At 31.8% G+C, this 21,934-nt stretch overlaps 2 protein-coding genes across 3 annotated transcripts; both read right to left on the bottom strand.

Annotated features, from left to right (window-relative positions):
• Positions 1-3,381: 3,381 nt before the first annotated feature.
• LOC7457154 (ribonucleoside-diphosphate reductase large subunit) lies at positions 3,382-9,363 on the bottom strand. 2 transcript variants are annotated; one of them, XM_002310590.4, is made up of 17 exons: positions 8,874-9,361; positions 8,176-8,237; positions 7,997-8,084; positions 7,288-7,551; positions 6,923-7,163; positions 6,759-6,835; positions 6,458-6,628; positions 6,266-6,358; positions 6,027-6,176; positions 5,850-5,936; positions 5,555-5,719; positions 5,348-5,467; positions 4,751-4,953; positions 4,523-4,672; positions 4,287-4,434; positions 3,856-3,939; positions 3,417-3,770 (listed from the first exon to the last, which is right to left on the bottom strand). In XM_002310590.4, the coding sequence occupies exons 1-17, from the start codon at positions 9,099-9,101 to the stop codon at positions 3,663-3,665; spliced, it is 2,439 nt and encodes an 812-aa protein (XP_002310626.1). In that variant the 5' UTR covers positions 9,102-9,361; the 3' UTR covers positions 3,417-3,662. The 2 variants fall into 2 exon arrangements, with proteins under 2 accessions (XP_052310740.1, XP_002310626.1); XM_052454780.1 differs by having other exon boundaries at positions 3,382-3,770; positions 4,523-4,953; positions 8,874-9,363.
• Positions 9,364-15,641: 6,278 nt separating this feature from the next.
• LOC7457155 (uncharacterized) lies at positions 15,642-17,046 on the bottom strand. Its single transcript, XM_006380421.3, has one exon. It carries the CDS (start codon positions 16,915-16,917, stop codon positions 16,498-16,500), a length of 420 nt encoding a protein of 139 aa, XP_006380483.1. The 5' UTR covers positions 16,918-17,046; the 3' UTR covers positions 15,642-16,497.
• Positions 17,047-21,934: the final 4,888 nt, after the last annotated feature.

Here is a 21,934-nt window from a genome sequence, read left to right as displayed (position 1 = left end):
CAACTCCTCGAATAATTCAATGCCCTGCAGCTACTGGAAACCACCCCTACCAGAGCTACATGAGAAGTTCAGCCCTGCAAGCTGGTTTGCAGTGTCCTGTAATCAATGGAAATCGACGTCCTGTTCGTTTGTCCTGTAATCGATTTGACGAATTGTGAAAAACTAAACCTCAAATTATTGTTGATTGTAGAATTTGAAAGCATGTTTGAATCTTCAAATGGAAAACGTTGACTATTGTCCATACAATTTTTATTATAAGAGGAATTGAGTAACCACAAATGTGTACAATCTTAAATTCCGGCTTAATCCACTTGCTTCCCACCATTTTTTAGTTCCTAGGCAGTCCATTAATTCAACATTTTGAATAAGCACAGCTTTGAACAAGGAGAACTGCCCTCTTATTAACAAAACATTAAAAGTTGTGGGTAAATTAGTATTTTGTGTTTTTTTTTCTTTGATTTTTTTTAATTTTACTCTTTACTAATCTATTTTTTTTAATTTTATCTTTTAAATATTAGGTTGTTTTGAGAATTGTGCTTTGTAATTTTTTTGTGTTTCCTTTCTGTTAGGTTATATACTGATCTCATGAATTTGTTTTTTTCTCGATTTCAACATTCAATATTAGATCTATTGGAAGTGGTATTTTTTTTTTATTTTTTTCTATGAATTTATCTCGATCTCATGATCTAGGTCGTAATTTTAACAGGACAACCTCAGTTGACTCGGGTTACTTTTTTGCTTGTTTTTTTAATTCATTTTTTTTATCCTTCAATATTAGGTTGGTTGAAAATCAGGCTTCATAATTTTTATTTTATTTTATTTCTATAAAGTTATCTCGACGTCATGACATGGGTCACGTGTTTTGCAGATTTCCTAAGTTGACTCTACTTATTTTTTATTATTATTTTTTTTTATAGAGTTATCTTGATTTCATGACCTGAGTTGCAGGTTTGTCAAGTTAACCCGAGTTAACTCGATTTATTTTCTTGGGTCATTTTTTAATTAAATTTTTTTTTAGTTTCACCCTCCAATAACTCAATCTTTTTTATATTAATTTTTTTTTAATTTTATCATTTGACAATAGGTTGTTTGGGAATTAGACTTCGTAGTTTTTTCAATTTTTCTTTCTATGGAGTTTCCCGATCTCATGAATTTAGTTTTTTTTTCTCAATTTCAACTTTCAACATTGGATATGTTGGAATTTGAGCTCTGTAATTTTTTTATGAAATTATCCAGGTCTCATGACTCAGGTCGCGAGTTTAATAGGTTAACCCAGATTGACTTGGGTTTTTTGTTCTTTTTTTAATTTAATTTTTTTAACTTCATCATTCAACATTGGGTTGGTTGAAAATTGATCATATTTTTTTTACTTTCCATGGGGATATCCCAATCTCATTACCCGAGTTGTTTATTTAGCAGGTTGACTCGTGTAGGTATTTTTGTCCTTTTTTAATTTAAATTTTTTTTTCAATTTCATCTTTCAACAATATATTGATTAGGAATTAACCTTCATAATTTATTTTGATTTGTTTTCTATAGGATTATAACGGTCTCATGACCAAGGTTAAAAATTTGATAGGTTTACCCGAGTCGATCTAATATGCCGTCGTCTCAATATTTAAAAACAAATATCATCCAATATATCATCGTATCAATATTTTTTAAAAAAATATATCATCTAATATACATCATATTTTGAGTTCATAATTAAATTTATTTTATTGTAAAACATGTTAGCAACATTTAAATATTTTTTTTGCATTAAAGAAACTTGATCTGACCTTCAGCGCTATACAGGCCAATAATCTTATTAGCATAATCTAATTGGTGTGGCAAAAGTATCATAGACAAGTTGTGAGTTACTTTGGATTGAAAAAGTAAAATTATGGATTTTTCTTTTTAGACAAAACAAAAAGTACGCTCCCTCAAAAAAGAGTCTTTTCACAAGGTTCATTAGTAATTGTAAAATTGATCAGGGTCAGCTCAACCATTTCATAATTTTTGCACAGTAAATTTACTAAATTGCTTTTAATGTAATGACTATATTGCCCTTTCCATCAAAATTTCTTTTGGTTGCCTCCAAAGGTTTATTTGTACTTTCATCTTGGATTTGTTTTTGTTGTTATCATGTGGTGCTGGGACAATTTGGTATTTTAATATATAAAAAAATAAAAAACAAAATGTCTAGCACACTAGATAATGGGGAGAGTTGCCAAGATTAGACGGCGTGTGCGACCTCCTTCCACCACCGAAAATGACGTTTCACCATGTCAGTTGAAATGTCAAGGCAAGGGTTACACGAGGGTGCGACATATGGTCAACAATAATGGGTGGTGTGTCGCTAGTGGCCACCTCTTTTTTTCTCTCTTTCCCTTGGGGTTTGTGTCATGCTTTATCAATTTTCCCCTTGTATCAATTTCAATCCTTAAGGATTGGTCTCTTGTGATTTTTTTTTATTTATTTTCTATAAGGTAGTCTTGGTCTCATAACCCAAGTCACAATTTTAGAGGATTAGCTCGAGTTAACTCAGGTCTTTTTATGTCTTTTATATATATATATTGACCTTAAATATTTAATTGGTTGTAAATTAAGTTTCATGATTTGTTTTCTATTAAGTTATCTCAGTTTCATGACTCAGGTCACGAGTTATCAGGGTAACCCTGGTTGACTAGAGGTTTTTTTTTCATTTTCTTTAGAAATTTTTCTTCTCCAACCTCGTTCTTCAACAATAATTTAGTTAAGAATTGAATTTTGTTATTTGTTTTTAATTTGAGGTAATCATGTTTTTATGACCCGAGTCAAGAATATTAAAGGTTAACCCGAATTAACCCGGATATTTTTTTTTTTTCATTCTTTCCTTTTTCAACTTTAAACATTTAGTTGGTTATTAATTAGACTTCATGTTTTTTTCTAGTTTTCTTTTTATTTATGATTCAAGTCATAAGTTTATTAGGTTACACCTAGTTAATTTAGATTATGTTTTTTTTTTTATTATTTTCTTTAGAATTTTTTTTTAAAATTTCACTTTAATAATAAGTTAATTTTTTCAACTTGCTTTACTCTTGTCATTGTCATGAATTTAATTAGTTAACTCAAGCTATTTTTATTTTTGTTTTTTTAATGCAATATCATTTTTTTCATTCGATTTGTATTTATTTTTTATAAAATTATCATGATTTTACGAATCTAAATTAATCTTACAAATTGTCTTGTGATTTATCAGTGTTTGTTTTTTAAAAAAAGTTACCAAATTTCAAGTTCATGTCTTTGATTATTACTTCTTTTTTGCGCTAAAAAACACACTTCTTGTTTGTGAGTCTCCGGTCCGAAAAATGCAACCCGGAGTCGGTAAAACCGCAGATGAACACTCAAACATTGGAATTTGGAAACAAGGCATTTCCAGTTGCAGTTTGAAGTTGAGTTTAAGCCACCAATTCAAGGGCTTAATGGATTTAATCAGCAGTAGCAGGATTAAGCTTTACAGACATTAAAAATAACATATACCTATATAATTTCACTGGATTGGACTTGACCCATACACAAAAATCCCCCAAAAGCAACACCTAACAGAGGTGCTTGGCCACACCAGATCATTTTTGTGCCCTCCTGCATGCAAGAACCTGAACCAAAGTCACGTCTTTTCTGGCTCCTAAATCTAACCCTCAACTTCCACAAGCCATGCACTCCTCACGGTTGGTAAGGGAGCAAACCATTTGAGCTATTTTAGTATCGTCAGCAGCAGCATCATCATCCAATTCTGGCTTTTTTTCCTGCATTACCCATAAATGAGACTTTCTTTCAATGGAATAAATAAACTGAAATGGTAGAAAACTAGTGATTATGACTGGTAATTACTTTAAAAACAGAAGTATCAACAGTGAACTTGATGGCATCAGCTGCCGCTTGTGATCTTAGATAATACATCCCTGTCTTTAGACCCTTCAAAACAGGAAAAGAAATGGTTAGACAGTGAATATATTGCAACACAATACTATTAATTGCATGAAAGGGGAGGGCAGGGTTTCATCAGAATTGACATGGCAATCAAAAGATGGATAAAAAAATGAATCATCATTGCACAGCATCATGCCATTATCCTGTAAATTATCTACAATAACAATAAAATCACTTGTTCAAAGAAAAAAGAATAAAATTGGTTATATGCCAGTGGCAAAAATATTGGATAAACCTACTGTAAGCAGGCTGCATATAATCCATTATAGATATAGCATGTTTATATTTGTCTTTCATGTTTACGTTCTTTGTTGTCATTTCGATGCGCCTACCTTTGACCATGCATAGAAGTGTAGAGAAGTTAGTTTTCCAAAATTGGGTTGGTCCATATGTATATTAAGACTTTGACTCTGATCTATGAAGCATCCACGATCAACTGCCATATCAACTAATGTCTTTTGCTTGATCTCCCAAACAGTCCTATTTGTCATAAAAGTTACATTAGTTCAAGGGTTAAAAATACAAAGAGAACGGAGCAATGGCTATGAAGAAATTTACTTATCCATACTTGTATATACACTTGAGATCATCTGAGATTTCTGGGATTTTCTGGACAGAGCCATCTTCATAGATTATTTTGTTCTTCAGAGCAGGAGACCAAAGGCCCATCTCAGTTAAGTCATGAAGAAGATGTTTGTTGACCACAACAAATTCACCACTGAAGAGAGAATTAGAGAGCAAACATAAGGCAATTGATCTTAAAATAAACTGAATAGAATAGGTTGGCATAGCAAACCTTAAAACTCTACGACTATAGATGTTTGAAGTATATGGCTCAAAGCACTCATTGTTTCCAAGAATCTGGCTGGTTGAAGCAGTTGGCATTGGTGCCAAAAGAAGTGAATTTCTCACCCCATTCTTAGATATCATTTCTCTTAGGGCATCCCAGTTCCACAGACTGGAAGGAGTTACACCCCACATGTCAGGCTGCAGAATCCCCTGCACAATTCAATGGATAATTTACTAATCAGAAGCTAGTGAAAGTAATCTGTTCTGCTAGTTATTGGACCAGCAGGTCTTGAAAATTCTTTGATATGGGAGCTAAAACTTTACAAAGAATTACATCAACCAACAACTGATGAACACAAGCTACTAAATATTCACTTGCACAGGGGACACAAGGAAATCTTTAATCAATTCAAGCAAATTAATGCAAAACATTATCGGTGAAAAATATACTGCTGTGCATAACAAATATCTAAGCAATAAAAGGATAACAGCAGCTCCTTTGTGACTTCTTTATATAATGAAATGGAAAGTAAAATATCTGAAAAGAATAACACATTATACAAATTGCACTTGAGGTGCTTGCATTTGAAGAAACCCAGCATACCTTGCTCACAGGACTTCCAACGTATGTTTCATAGGGACCTTCTCTTGCAGCAATCTCAGAAGAAGCTTTCAGAGCATGATAATAAATGGTTTCAAATATGTCCTTATTCAGCTTTTGTGCCTGAAATTGATTGCCACTAAACAATCAGACCAACCAATTAATCAAAGTTAATGTTCAAGAAGAATAGCTGTTGGGAGTACAATTTACCTCGGGTGAGTCAAATGCCATTCCAAGCAACATGAAGGCATCTGCGAGACCTTGAACTCCAATGCCAATGGGTCTATGTCGGAAATTTGACCTTCTAGCAGTTTCAACAGGGTAGTAATTAACATCAATTATTTTGTTAAGATTGACTGTAACCACTCCTGTAACCTGTCCCAAAAGCAGGAGGAAAACAGAAATTGCAGGCTGAGCATATGAAACAAAATAGCTCCACAAAGCAGAAGATGCATGTAGGTGCATATGATAGGAAATGCTGTGATGCAATGAATGGAATACAAACCTCTGCTAGTTTCTCAAAATCAAAATATCTTCTGTTGGAACCTCTACTGCCAACAACTTTAGATGGATGAGACTCTATAGGGACTCCCTGCAACAAATGGCATGCCACTGGGTCACAAAACAAACAGGACCTAAAAGACAATTTTCAAATAGGCTTGCTTTGCAAGTATGCCCCCACCATCTCTCTAACAAATCGTGGTAGAGCAATCGAAGCCAGATTGCACACAGCAGTTTCTGTTGGACTTGTGTATTCAATTATCTCAGTGCACAAGTTTGAAGATTTTATGGTACCCAGGTTCTGTTGGTTGCTTTTTCTGTTGCAAGTATCCTGGAACACAGAAGAGGAATAAGTAAACAAGAAAATACTATGCCATAATAGAAAAGCATTTAAAAATCCAACAGATTCACACAAATCACCTTAAAAAGCATGTAAGGGGTCCCAGTCTCTATCTGAGATTTCAAAATCTCAAACCAGAGGTTTTGTGCCTGGACAACCTTCTTGGCCTTGCCCTAGATATATGCATGAGTATTATTAACATCCAAAATCCAGTAAAAAACCATCTTTCAAAAAATACAAACTTAAAACAAGATAAAGAAGAAGGAAATTACATCTCTTTCATAGCGGGTGTATAGTTCCTCAAATTCTTTGCCCCAACAATCTGCCAAGCCCGGAGCCTCACTAGGGCAAAATAATGACCATTGCCCATTGCTTTGAACTCTCTCCATAAAGAGATCAGGAACCCACAGAGCATAGAATAAATCCCGAGCACGGTGTTCTTCCTATAAAAATGAAAATTACAACTCAAATTTAAACAGCAAGGCACATTGGTGCAGTGAACAAAAGGTGCTAGCAGATAAAGCAGGCCAAGACAATTTGGAAGTGGAAAATTTTGCTACTTTTCAGCCATACCTTTCCGTGATTTTTCCTAAGATCAAGAAACTCAAATACATCTGCATGCCATGGCTCCAAATACACAGCAAAAGCACCTACAAACATGATTAGCAATGATTTAATAGAGTAACATCAGGCAATAGATTTAAAATGTCAATACAAGCACAACATTATGAACATACCTTTCCTCTTGCCTCCACCTTGATCAACATAGCGGGCAGTATCATTGAACACCCGCAACATTGGAACAATGCCATTAGATGTCCCATTTGTTCCACGAATATAACTTCCAGTGGCACGGATGTTGTGAACAGATACACCAATTCCTCCAGCTGATTTACTGATAACAGCACACTCCTTCAATGTATCATATATTCCTTCAATACTATCATCTTTCATGCACACCAAGAAGCAGCTGCTCAACTGCCAAGATACAGCAAATAACTGTGTTCATTTTCAGCAAAAAAGAAAAACTCTTTCCTAAACACCATATTCATAAACTAATTTGTACTCCCACAAACAGATATGCACATAACATAACACATACTTGGGGTCTAGGTGTTCCAGCATTGAAAAGGGTGGGAGAAGCATGTGTGAACCATCGCTGAGACATCAAATGGTATGTTTTGAGTGCCGAATCAATATCATCTTTGTGAATTCCAACAGCAACCCTCATTAGCATGTGCTGGGGCCTTTCCACAACCTTCCCTTGGACCTTCAGCAGGTAGGATCTTTCAAGGGTCTTGAAGCCAAAGTAATCATAGTCAAAGTCCCGATCATAGATGATCTCAGAGTCCAGGCGAGCAGCATTCTGAAGCAAAAGGAAAATGTTACTGACCATCCATAGCTCATGACATTAGGTGGATATATATATCTCTACAACAAACAAAACAAACCATTACATTAAAATTGTTACTTCAGTCATGTTGACAAGTACCATCTAGAAACTCCTTTTCATTAAAGAATTAACATTACCCTTTTCATTTGTAATCAAGCATTGCAACCTCTGCAACCACATTAACTACACAGTCAGCTTCTTGCATAATATTGCTCAATTGTGCGCCATGCACAAAAAAAAAAGTTTCCAGTAAAATGAGTTTCATAATAACATGGCAACAATTTTGCTAACATGACCGCTCCACAACAATGTTAATAACAAGAACTACACGTTTTCTTTGTCCCCTTTTAATTTCAACAAAAGAAACAATTAAATCTAACAACCATTAGAATGGATAGTATTTGAATTGAGTAAATACCTTCATAATTATTTCATAAACATCATCAGCAATCAAAGGAGCCTTCAGTCCAGATTTCTCATTAAAATGGTTGTACATAATTTTGATCCTGCAGCAACCACCAACCCAGATCAAACAACATTTTCCAAGAATGAAGCCAACTGGTTCAGTAGAAACAGGGTAATATAAATGTAACTTACGTCTCAGAAAATGATTTATGAGTGTTCTTATGCAGATTTGAAACAACAATCCTCGCAGCCAACTGCATCAGCACAATAATATTCAAAGAAAAAATCAAGAAACAGATCATTTACTGTCCAGTCTCCAATTTTGTCAAGTAAGGAACAGACTGTTAGGTGTTAATGTTACAACACAAAAATAGTACCAAGTCCAAGAATTAGAAACAACATGGCTCAATCAAGATGAATCAGCTAATAGTTGCAGGAGAAATTCTATGACTTCCAAATGAAAATTAAAGAAAACAAAAACATTTCACAAAACACATTTAACAACTCGCAAACAATTGACTATAATCCACACAAACAAAAACTTTACATATTTCTTCGATATTCAATCAGACTATCCAAAAACTTTATAGCCATTTAACCCAAACAAGAAGAAACAAAGCAAAACACCACAGTAAATAAAAGAAGATCAAACCCAGATCCCAGCACCTTTAAAATCAAACATCTCAAACACCCCCCCCCCCACAATCAAACAAACCAAAGAGATTCAACATGTGTGTGTCTAAGTCTGAAAGAAGATTCTCTAGACCCCACTGAACAGTCAGTAAATCCACATCGATATGCGGGCGTGGAACGCACAATGGCAAGATCTAGAGCGTGCCCGGAAATCAAAGCAAAAGAAAAGGACCAATTCATGAGCAGAAAAAACTCACAGAGGCGTAATCAGGATGATTAGCAGTCATAGCAGCAGCAGTCTCGGCAGCCAATTCATCAAGCTGGCTAGTGGTGACACCTTTGTAGACACCAGCACACACCTTCTGAGACACAAGGACAGGGTCACAGTGGTCAGTGCTAAGGCCATAGCTAAGTTTCTTCAATCTAGCAGTGATCTTATCAAAGTGGACAGCCTCTTGCTTCCCGTCTCTCTTGACCACATACATATTTGCTTCTTTCGAGACTTTTATCAAACAGGTTCTTAGCACAGAAAGAAATGGGAGAGAGAAGGAATTCTTATATAGGAAGAGAGAAAGAGAGACGAAGAGGGTGGGTAGGTTTCATTTTTAGGGATGTTGAGTTTTCTTCCCTCCTCTAAACACCAATTTTGAAATATGAGCAAGGCGCCAAATAGTTGTGTTTTCGGATTCAGAGGGTTGCTATGGCGGGAAAATCTTTTGGAGCCGGAATGGCTATGAGGTAGGTGGACGCAATGGGCCCATGCTATTTGTTGTACTTTTTTTCTCCTTTTGTTTTTTTAATATGCAGGTATATTCCCTTCAACTCTCACATAGTAATTATTAAGTAATAAGCTAAAAGATGAAGTGAATTTCCTGTTAATTCACACCTAATGTATTGGATTATAATAATAATTTATAATGTATTTTTCTTTGTTTTTTTGTTTTTCTTTTTGCACTTTTTCATAATTTTTTATAACTTTCCCCTTTTTTTCATTTATTTTTTTCAAAATTATATTTGCTGATTTTACTTTTTTAATATTTAGTTTGTTAAAAGTTTGTAATTTTTTTCTTTAAAATACTATGAATTGCTACAGTATTTTTCCACATGATTTTTCTATTTTATTTTTTTATTTTTCAAAATTATATTTATCGATTTTATTTTTTAATATTAAGCTGATTGAGAATTTAGTTTTTTAATTTTTTTTCTTTAACATTGTTGATTGCTACAGTGTTTCTCTAGGTAATTTTTTTTGTTTTTGTTTTTCATAATTTTCTCTGAAATTATTTTTTTTATTTTATTTTTTAATATTGAACTAATTAAAAATTACAGTTACAATATATGAGGAAAGCACTGTAACTTTCATCGCAAATTATTGTGGCTTGCTACAGTGTTTTTTTCCCACATGATTTTTTTCTATTTTGTTATGTTTTTCCTTAAAATTGTCTTTGTCAATTTTATTTTTTAAATATTGAGCTGGTTAAGAATTGTAAATACAAGTAAGGCTAAATCATGTGGAGAAAACATTATAATTTTCCTCACAAAACATTATGGATTGATACAGTTTTTCCTCACATGGTTTTTTTCCAGTTTCTTTTGTGTTTTCTTTTTTTGCAATATTTTTTTTCAAAATTATATTTATCGATTTTATTTTTTTAATATTGAACTGGTTAGAATTTAGCTTTGTAATAAAGCTTAATCATGTGGGGAAAGCAATGTTGCTTTCCTCACAAAACACTGTGGATTGCCGCAGTGTCTTTCCACGTGGTTTTTTTTCCTTGTGATTTTTTCAAAATTATCTTTGTCAGTTTTATTTTTTTAATATTGAGTTGGTTGAGAATTACAATTACAAGTCATTACAAATAAGGTTAAATCATGTGGGGAAGCATTGTAGTTTTCATCACAAAACACTGTGTATTTCTACAGTGTTTCCAACATGGTGTTTTTCCCTGTTTTTTTGTTTTTTTCTAAAATTATCTCTGTCGATTTTATTTTTTTAATATTGAACTGATTAAGAATTTAACTTTGTAATGTTTTTTCTTTAAAACACTGTGAATTGTTGCAATGTTTTCCCATATGATTTTTTATTATTTTTTCCAAAATTATCTTTGTCGATTTTTTTTTTTAATATTGAGCTAGTTAAGAATTATAATTATAATAAAGCTAAATCATAAGAGGAAAGCGTTGTAGTTTTTCTCACAAAACATTGTGGATTGCTACAGTATTTCTCTAAATGGGTTTTTTTATGATTTTTTCTAAAATTGTCTTTGTCGATTTTATTGGGAAAAGCACTGTAATTTTCCTCACAAAACATTGTCAATTGCTACAATGTTTTTTCTTATGGGTTTTTTTCCTTCCAAAATTATTTTTGTTGGTTTTTTTTAATATTAAATTGGTAGAGAATTTAGCTTTGTAATTTTTTTTATTTTTTATTAACAAAAAAGCTAAATCATCTGGCGAAAACACTGTATCTTTCCTCACAAAACACTGTGGGTTGCTACAAGTCATTTTGTCCAGTCTCTAAGTTTTTGATAACCAACACAACTTTTTTTTTCCATCATGAAATATTAGCTCCATTATACCTTTATTTTCCATTACTATCTAGCGCTGATTCATAATTATAACATTATCAAGTACATTTATTTTATAAACCCGCGGCAGCACGCGTGCAGGGCATCTCGTTAATATTTATTTAATGAGTTTATTTAAAAAATAAATAGGTAATGAAAAAAATCACATTTGAACTCATTAAAAAGTTATAAAAATGTTTTCTTTTAGATTTAAAATATTTTTTATTTCCTAAAAAACTTTAAAATTTCACCTAAAACCACCGTAGTTAAAACCAATTTTATTGTATTATAAAAAATAAAATTTTCATATAATTTTTTTAATTTTGATATAAATAATTGAATAAAAATAATCACAGGAAAATAAAAAAATTAATCCAAAAATATTTCTTTCCAAACCACTACTGTTTCAAATTTATATCCAGCTATAAAAAGTAATTTTTTTTCATAAAATGAATTATTTTAATTCATGTATAATCGGTTTAGAAAGGTAACTAAAAGTATTTGTGTTTGTTTTTTTATTTAAAAATTATTTTTAAAAATGTTTGAATTTTTTAAAAAAAATTATTTATTTTATGAGTTTTGATTATTTTGATATAATGATGTTATTAATAAATTTTAAAAAATAAAAATATATATCATAAACATAAATACTACCTAGATTGAATATAAAAGAAATAAAAATCAAAATGGAAAGGAAGAAAGATGGGAAAAAAGGGGTTGGAAGACGGAAGGAAGGGGAAGACAAAGGGAGAGGGAATCCTTGCAAGAGTTGGCGCGGTTTTGAAGTGGGCGGAGACGTGGTGGTGGGGTTGATGGTGGCTCCCGTGAATGATTCATTTTCTTTCTATTTTTTAAGCTGCTTTTTAGCTGGATAACTATACAATGTTGTAATAAAGTTAATTCTTCCGGATTTTAGGGTGTTATTTTTTTATTTTATTTTATTTTTCAACCTAATTTTCTTGGCATGTATGTGTATTTTTTTAATGGTGCAAAATGTTTGTCACTTTATTTTTCCACGATCAAAAGATTATTACTCAACTACTCCTCTACTTCAGTCTTTTTCTCAAATATAATAGAATGTTTTGAATTTTTATATAAATAAATGAATAGGTTTGGATTTTTATTAAATTAAATGATAAATCTTTTAAACTTGAATAATTTTATGTAAAGTTTGAACGGTTTATGATAAGATTAGTTTGTATAATTTTTAAAATATAAAAACAAATTTTAATTACTTTGAAATATGTATTTGTGCTAATTTATTTATTTATAAGCTTAGTTAGACATTTAAGTAATGTTTTGATGATTTGATTAAAAGATTAGATTTTAAAAAACAAAAATGATAATTGATGCTCTAACAATCTTTTAACATTTTGGTCTTGATTACAAACATTTATGGAATGTCTCACTATCATTTTTTATGAATCAACGTTTTAATTTTTTTTTTTAAAGAAAAAACATTAAAGAAAGCCCCTTTTTTTCCAGCATAGTCTTTTTACAATACTATAATGAAGTTAAACTACGATGGATGAAAAAAGTTTTGCTAGGTTTCGTTGGTTTTGTCCTAACAGTTGTTTTTTAAAATATTTTTTTAAAAAATATATTAAAATAATTTTTTTTTATTTTTAAAAATTTATTTTTTACATTAATACATTAAAATTATTTAAAAACACACATAAAAAAATTAAAATCAAAAAAATCAAAATTTTTCAATGTTATCTGTCTTACCTAAGACTATCAGCATATCATAATTATATGATATATTCAATTCTTCATCAAGCTTACTTTCAAATCTGGAACAATAATGGAAAAAAAAAAAACAATTTAAAATCTCATACGATTAGTATCATAATTTAAGGAAATGGCAAGTTTAACATTAAGAAAGTGTTCGGTTTGTAGGTGACTTTAGTTTTTTTTTTTTTTTTTTTAGGATCCACACAAAAAGCATGTATTTTTTAACTTGTTTAAGATTTTTTTTTTTTAGTTTAACGTGGATGTCCGGGCCAGTTTGCACGCACCTCGACTAATCCCACGGGTCCTGAAGTTAACGATCATGTAAGCATGTATTTTTTTTCTCTCTTTCTTTTTTATTTTTTCACTCCACCCCCTCTCCATGGTGTGGGTTAAGGTCTGTTTATACCATTCTTACTTTTTTTTTTTTATTTCTTTTTATCTTCTTTTCAATCATCTTTGCTCACTTTTTTTTTCTTTTTCTTTACCCTTTTCTCCTTGTCTCTTAGTTGCATAGAGAGGGGGCCAAGACTTTGTATTTATTTTGGTCCTTCTTTCATTCATTGATTATCATTCTGCTCACTAATTTATTTTTATATATTTTTTCTCTTTTCTTTTCTCTTTTCTTTTATGATTTTTTTAAAATATTTTAATTTTTTAAAATTCATTAACATAAATACAAGAAGCATAAAGGTAAAAATCATAAAATGACCGTAAATTGGTTAAATTACATCTAAAATGTATTTTTTTAGAAAGTTTTGTAATTTTTCATTTTTTTTTGTAAACATGTTTAAAAAATAGAGATAAAAAAAGAGTTACGACAACACCGATGAAGAGTAATCTTGTAGGGAATAGAGAAAAAATAAAAATAATTGGGGAAGAGAATAGTTCTCATCATTAATTTGTGGTAATAAGTAATCACCATATCACTAGTGAAGAAATTCATGCTTACTGCTCTACATAAAGAATTTGTGTGAGCATAGGGGTGCTCGTTATGCCTATTAGGAGTGATTATTTTCGGTTCGATTCGGTTTTTATATAAAAAAAATAACCAAACCGATTTTTTTTTAAAACCGAAACTAGTCCAAACCGACCGGTTTTGGTTCGGTTCGGTTTTTTAGGACAAAAACCTGTTCAAACTGGTTTGGCTCGTTTTTTTTTTTGGGTTTGGGTTCGGTTCGGTTCTGTTTTTTTGGTTTTAGGCTTATAAAATTAAAACCGAACCGAACCGGCCAGTTTTTTCAAAATTTCAAATGGTTTTTTTTGACGGTTCAGTTTTTTTAGTTATTTTTTTTCCAGTTTTCTTGGTTTTTTTTGCTCCCTCTGATGGCTCTGCATAGAATTTATATGCGCAAGGTGCGCGCGCATTAATTAGTTGTGCACGACTCTTGAGAGTTAAAAAAAATATATATATATACTTTGAGGTATATGTCTAGAATAGTATTAGACAACCCAAGATAAGTCGAGAGTGAGTGAAGGAGAGGTCATTCAGGCTGGTTTTGAACAGCAAATTTTTTTTGTTTATACCTTATCAAAATCAAATCAAATTAGTTCAATTACATTATTCTGAAGGGATTTCGAGTTCCCTTATAACGGATTCTCAAGCAACGTATATAAATTTATAACAAAAACGTAGGCATACAATGGCTCTTCTGGTTTTTCTATCTACCTTCCATGGCTTTTCTGGCGGTTGGGGTTTTGTGTCAATCAACGGTCTTCTACTTAGTTTCCTGCTGGCTCTGTCACGATCAATGGTTTTTGTATTGTTGGGAAGAGATTCTACTTTTATCCTCCCTCTACCTTGTTTTTTATTCACTCTTGCTTTTGCTGCTGCCTTTTTGCGGTAGCTTTGTTTCTCTTTTGCTTTTGGCTTTTGTCTTTTTTTCCTTCCTTGTTATGATATTGTTTAGAAATATAGATAAAATTGTGTTTTTTTTAAAAAAATTAATATTTTTTTTTAAAAATTAATATTTTTAAATTGTTTTGATTTGCTGATATAAAAAATAATTTTTAAAAAATAAATAAAATATTATTTTAATATATTTTTAAACGAAAAATATTTTATACCGCAATTATTATCACACTTTCAAACACCTATATAATCTAATCTATTAGCTTAACAAAAAAGAAAAAGAAAAAGAAAAAGTAAGCACATGTAGGATAATTTCGAAGTTACAGACTCACATGAATATGTTACAACTTGAATCCTCAACATTCTTATGTTAGGCTTTTTATTTTGATTTTTTTTCTTTTTATTAAAATTAAAATTTCTCCCTCTTCCTTATTTCCATAAAAAAAAATCTATTAAAAATATTGTTTTCATTATATTATAACTAGCTAGTAATTATTAGAGAGGAAGATAGTTACAAAAAGATCATAATAGGGATATATAATAACTATGTGTTATACGATTGGTATCCATAGAATTACAAAAAAAATCCATAGCAACCGATTAAAAAATCAATATAAAATTTGTTGATGCTAACAAGTAATTAATGCGCATGTGTCACTTATTATTTATAAAAAGAATTCCGTTACCGATAAATCAATAATCACAAATCTATATTTAATTAATCATTTTTTTTTATTGATTCCATTGCTACTTTTTACCAACAGGCAGCGGTAAATTTTAATTTTATCTACGTGGAACTAGATAAATACAAGCAAATACAAGACACGTCAACAAAAATATTCCTTTCACTCGTTTTAAGACGAATTTGAGAGATGTTTGAAAGAAGGACTTCTTTTTCTCAACTCTTCAGAGACACGTCAACAAAAATACAAGACAAATACAAACACTGTCCCCTTGAATCCAATAACTACAAGCCACTAGAACACCTACATGAACACGTCAAAATATTCCTGAAACTTTAGCGATCATCCCTCCACCATTCCACACAAGGCTTTGACCTTTAAGAAGCTCTGACCCATCTTCCTGCAACACTGGCAACATGCCTGGAGCGAAAGAGTGCTGCTCTAGCAATGAATCAAAAACTCATCAAAACTAGAGTTGAGGAGTGAGTTCTGAAGTCCTACAAGAAGATTGCATAGCCTTGAACGTTGAGTTTCTTTCATCCTTGTTAATCTTCACAGCAATATATAATATCGCAATGTGCCTATAGTTTTTTGTGATTCCATGATAACCTGCTTGATTATGTGTTCCTTTGAATCACAAGGTTCTAGTCCATGATCAATTTCTTTTCTCAATTGATTTTCAAGTCGGAATTTTCACTTCAAATCGATTCCAATGAGAAAATTAATTCCCTGAAGTTTAGAATATTTCATATTGTTGCTGGGATTTTCAAGCATAGTACTGTATGAAACGAGTAGAAGCTTGTGCACCATACGTTCAACGTTCTGAGTTAGGGATAGGGCTTACGCAACAAGCAGGCACAACGATACTAAAACGAAACAAGGAGAAAACAAATAAAATAAAAATCCCCCCAGCAAAAATTGAATTTTCGTGATCATCCTGTCCACACCAATGCAGCACATAATCATCAAGAGTAAACATTTAACTTAATTGTTATCCGTAGAGTGCAAAATTAATCTCCAGTTTTCCCTAAAATAATCACTTAATTGCCTATGTTTTACTACTTTGATTACCCTCTTCTGCGCTGGCTGAAACTCTCTTGGGGTTTTCTTCAGTGCTCACCTTCTTCCCATACCTAACATTATTCCTGAGTGGCATATCCATCGCCTGGTAAATAGACACAAGAGACCTGTATCTTTTCTTTCTTGGTCGAGCAACCTCCTCTTCTATCCCGAAAATCTCTTCAATCATCCTCGAAGTGATCTCGTTTTGGCTGCTTCGATCGGACTCCTGATCATCTTCAAAACCACTCTCATTCTCGTTCTTCCTCCCCTTCTTGTTGCTGCTACTGCTGTTGTCTTCACCGCTTAGCTGGACGAGTTGTTGTGCTGCAGCCACGTCCGAGTCTGTGAAGGTCTTGGGATGGATTGCACACAAGGCTTTCAATTCTGCCATTGCCATGGCCGCCATCAGGATTCAAGAGAGAGAGAGAGAGAGAGAGAGAGTAATTAAGCTTGTTGTTTCAGTCATCTATTTCTTCCATATTTTAGACGGTTTTATTGATTTCGGTTTATGGGTTTGACATGGGCGCAGAGATAGCGCGTTTTGAGGGTATATACGTGTGTCGTATGAAAGAAACTGCAAGGTTGATTCTTTGAAGATGGCAGGAAGATGTGTAGGATAGATAATTTAGGATTATTTTAAGACTTGAAACCCACATCATATGTAAGACTTCTTCTAACTTCTTGCTTCTTTGGGCTCCACAAGATTGACCCAAGTCATCAATTAATGCAAATTAGTACCTGAAGATCAGGTCCCAGTAACATTCACAAGATTTTCGAGTCATTGGGTTTACACGTCCTGATCTGTTTAATTTCCTTGAATTTGAGCCCTAGCTAGCTCCATGAGATTTTCAAACCAAGGAACATTTTTTATGGTGCTTTCTTGTCTTTCTTACTTTGTCGCTATTTGGATTATATATGGAAAAAGAGCAATGGAGAATGTTGACCTGCTTTTCAATGGAGCTCTTCTTTTCCCTCTCAACAAGTCTTGCTATGTTTGGGGTTTTGCTTGACTTCTGTGCTGTTCAGCATGATTTAAGAATAATCGATCTTGGATCCGTTTCCTTCGGTGCAAAATCTAAATGGAAGCACTAAACGAAAATAAGAGTTACAATTAATATGCCTTAATCTTGGATTAGTTTTTAAAAATAGAAATATCGCCTCGCATTCTCTTAGCAAAACCAAATTCAATTGATAGTTAAGTATGACTGTTCTCTTCTAATTAGCTGATTAGGATCCAATTAATCTCAAGTTAAGAAAAGTAGATTTTTTTATGAATTTTCTAGTATTTACATGGATTGTTTGCTCTCAACATATGAAGAAATAGACTTACTCTTGATGTGCTAAAACTAGTTTGAGGCTTCTTCTAGTCATAAATTCATAAAAAAAAAATAGAATATGAAATCAGTGACAAAATAATTATTATATTTTTTATTTTTCTTAAAAATTTTCTTTTCCCATTTCCACAATGGGATTTGGGGGAGTATATATTTTATTTGGCAATGAACAAATGCAAATAAAATAATTAATACTATATTACTACATGTGTTAATTAATTGCACGGTGCCATGTAATATATATTACTAACCAAACCTTTTCAGGTACACATTTTTAATTTGAATGGTGTTATGACTGACAAACAAATGTTATTGTTATTTAGTTCAATAATTTTGACACTACACATTAGACAACAGCTTATTTTTTTTAAGGTTTGAAATTAAGATTTTTCAATAAAAAGAAAAAATATTAATATTAATTAGTTATTTACCTTCTATACTAAAAGATTTGGCCTTCTTTGTGAAGCTTCATTGTTGATATAAACAATGAACTTAATTTCTCTTCCTTTTCTTTCAATTTCCATCTTCTTCTTTTTTTTCCTTCTAAATTGTCCTTTTGTTGTTTATTTTTTTTATTGAATCATTTTATGGTCCAATTAGATGGGATTAAGTGAGAAATTGTGTTAGAAAGAAAAAAAAGAAAAAGAAAAAGGACTGATATGTAAAACACAAAGAAAATAAATGGCCACTTCTAAATTCATGAAAGTTCTCATTGTGGTCCAAAAGTTTATTTTATTTATAATTACAACACAATTTATAAAAACTGTCAAGAAAAATTACTATTCATTACTCTACACATGACTTAGAAATCCAAACTCAAGATAATTTACTTTTCCCCTAAATTTCTATCTATAACCCTAATTCAATTTTGCAAGAATTATAATGAAAATAAATTTTTTTTTATTCAAATTGACATTAACACACTCTAAACATTCTATCGAGTCGTAATCTGAGTTTCAAACACTAATCAGTTTAGGTTCTATAACTCGAGCTATAGAATTAATTTTGATGTGATGCTAATTGTGTTGGAAAGTAAACATCTATAACTTTATATTAATATATGGTAGACTTTTAATTCATCAAGACGATGAAGAACTATTTATTTAAAGTTAGGTAAATTATAAAATTCAACTTTGATTTTATTTTAATTAGTTTAGCTATTATTTGTTTATTTATTAGTTTATTTTAGGGACGTGACATTTAAGATTTTTTTTTGGTTATGTTTTATTTTATTAATTTTGGGCTTTTAATGTGTTAATACGTATTTATCAAGTTTGAGTTCATTAAGTCAAACTAGAGTTAGCTTTCTACTATATAAATCAATTATTAATATTATTTTTTAGTTTATGAAATTTTCTTTAAAGTTGCCACATATTGTGTGCTTTGTTTTTTTGTTTGATTGAGTGATTCACATACTAAGTTCTTAATTGAACTTTTAAACTTTTTGAAGAATTGATTAACTTTGTTGTGATTTATACTTCTTGTTCGCATCTTGTTATAGGCATAGGGTTGAGGTGATTAATTGCATATAATTTCGGTTCTCCAAGGCAAGGTTTTTGTTGGGTCAAGTTGCAAACTTTTCTTCAAACATCAAATTAGCAATCTAAGAGACAATTTCATATCATAACTGGTCTTTAGAAATTTGTGGTAAAGGACTTATTATGCTAAAAGAAAAATATTATCACCCCTAAAACATTTTACTTAAGGTAAGCTGTATTATATGTCTTATCCTTAATTGCTAAGTTATTGTTGTGTTTAAATTATTAGTGGTTTATCTATTAGGTGAATGTGCATTTGCTGCGATGAGTTAAACCTTGGTCAAAATTTCAGCACTTATTCATTCTAAAAGTCTGGTTAGTTTTTATCACTCCTAATTGTTTGGTGAATTGACAAATTTAAGGTGATCATCCCTGATCACAACTCAAGTTATGTTTACAAACATACCAATTGGCTTATGTTAGGTTCATGAAACCCAATCCAAATCTTTAGGAAGGTCATGAAAGGTGTCTTGATGAGGTTTACTTGTCTTATAGCTGCGGAGTTTTACTCACAATATCTATTGAATGAAAGATTTAATATTTCTAATTCATACTTTGATGTGATCAGTGAATATTGGACTAATTATTAATACTCCTATCCTATCAATGATGAATATTACATTGAAAACTTAATACTTTCAATTTTGTTATAAATAAATATTAAACTAAATTTTTATTATTTGAAGAATCATTAGGATTCACTGCTCATCTTAATATACAGAGGACTTGCTCGTTGTGAATCCATGTAACTAAAATATAAAAAGTGAATAGCAAATAATTTCTTTTTATTAGGTTTTAAAAATAAATGTTGGACCCGCATGATTATGAGAAAAATAAACTTTAGATTATTTTTGAAGCATATCATTAAATGCAAGCCTGACACCTAAATCACAATTATGTTGATAAATCAAGCTTACCTAAAAATTAAAAATATGCATCCAAACTAAATCTTCATCACGCAAAAATCATACTCGCATGAAATAATCGTCGTGCACAACATATCACATCCATTAATCTTACACACCTAAAAAATATTTATATCCAATAACATTCAAATATTTATCCATGCTTACGAATTCAAGCATAACATACAAATCATGTACAAACACATGAAAACCCTCAATAAGTCAATATCCTAAAAAAAAATCATCAAACTAAATCAACAAACTAATTTAACAAACAAATTAACAAAAACACACAAATTACCATTAAAAATTGTTGAAAATTAACTCATTGTTTGCAATTGAGCTTCCGGGATGTTAGTAGTGGTTTGGAGCTACTGGAATCAAACAAAAAAGTTTTGGCTATGATTAGTGGTGCATGGAATCACACTTTGGTGACCTGAATATCAGAAGAACAGTGCGGGTAGTCTTTTTCTCCCTCTTCATGCTTGGGCCTATAGTTGGAGTTGTTGTTGCCCCAGGAGAGAGATCGGGGCGTCTAAAGTTTCAGGCTTCTCATTTCCTTCTCTCATCTGATCTTCTCACTATATGGTTTGTTGTTGTGGTGTCGTCGTCACCTACGGATGCTATTGGATTCTGTCTAGGTGGTTGGTGGAGCTGTCTATTGTCGAACGAATTGGAAGAAAGAAAATAGGCTATTGGTTTAGAGTTCGGGTGTCGAGGAGAGAGGATGAGGGAGCTTCTAGCGTTGATGGCGATCAATGGTGGCAGGGTGTATGGTGGTGGTGACAGTGGAGATGAGTGAGGCTGTTGTTAGGTTGATGTAGCTAAATCTGGTTGCCGTCACCGTGAGAGTTTCCATGGGTTTCCTTTGTTATTGTTGGTTTGGTTGTGCTCGCTATTGGTGGTGTTGTTAAGGGAAAGTGATGCTATAGTGGACAATGGAGAGGAAGGTGGTGTGTGTGGTGGCTATGGACATAGTCCTTTTTTTTTTTTAAAAAAAAGATGGATGGTCTGTGTAAAAATAAGAGAGATTGGTTCCAACCCTCCTATCTTACTCTCCTTCTCTGTATATATGTCTTTGAGAGAGTGTTGATGGTCGGCGGAGGATTTTTGTTTTCTCTTGTCCGTGGAGGGGGGGATATAAAACGGCGGGTCTTTTTGTGAGAATGGCGGTCGGTTGTTGTTTTTTTGTGGGAAAATGGAAGGCCGAGATCATGCATGCTTGGTTGGTGCATGGAAATGATTCTGCAAAAGTTGACCATATGAATTTGGATACTTTGACGTTAGACTGGCTCTTGGAGATCTGTTTTGAGTGATTCACGCCCGAAGTGATTGCTACAGTAATTTCTGCTGAAGAATTAAAATTGATGATTTTTTAGGAACACTTGCTTCTGCAAAACTGGTGTTCCTTGCAAGAATAAAACGACATCCTTGTGCTTCTTTTCAATTTATGCTATAAAATGACACTTTTTTTTAACTTAATTTGACACATAAAAATAATTAAAAGTAACAAAAAGGTTAAACTTCACCAGTTTTATGGGAATACCATTTTTTTAGAATTTTTACTTAGTTTTGAAATATATACAAATTATATATAGAGTAAAAAATTGGATTATAATAATCTTAAAACATTACATTAATAAGAT

This window comes from Populus trichocarpa, chromosome 7 (assembly GCF_000002775.5).
Source record: "Populus trichocarpa isolate Nisqually-1 chromosome 7, P.trichocarpa_v4.1, whole genome shotgun sequence".
NCBI classification, from domain to species: domain Eukaryota; kingdom Viridiplantae; phylum Streptophyta; class Magnoliopsida; order Malpighiales; family Salicaceae; genus Populus; species Populus trichocarpa.
Note: the sequence above shows the minus strand (reverse complement) of the source record. Positions and strands in the feature narration are given on the sequence as shown.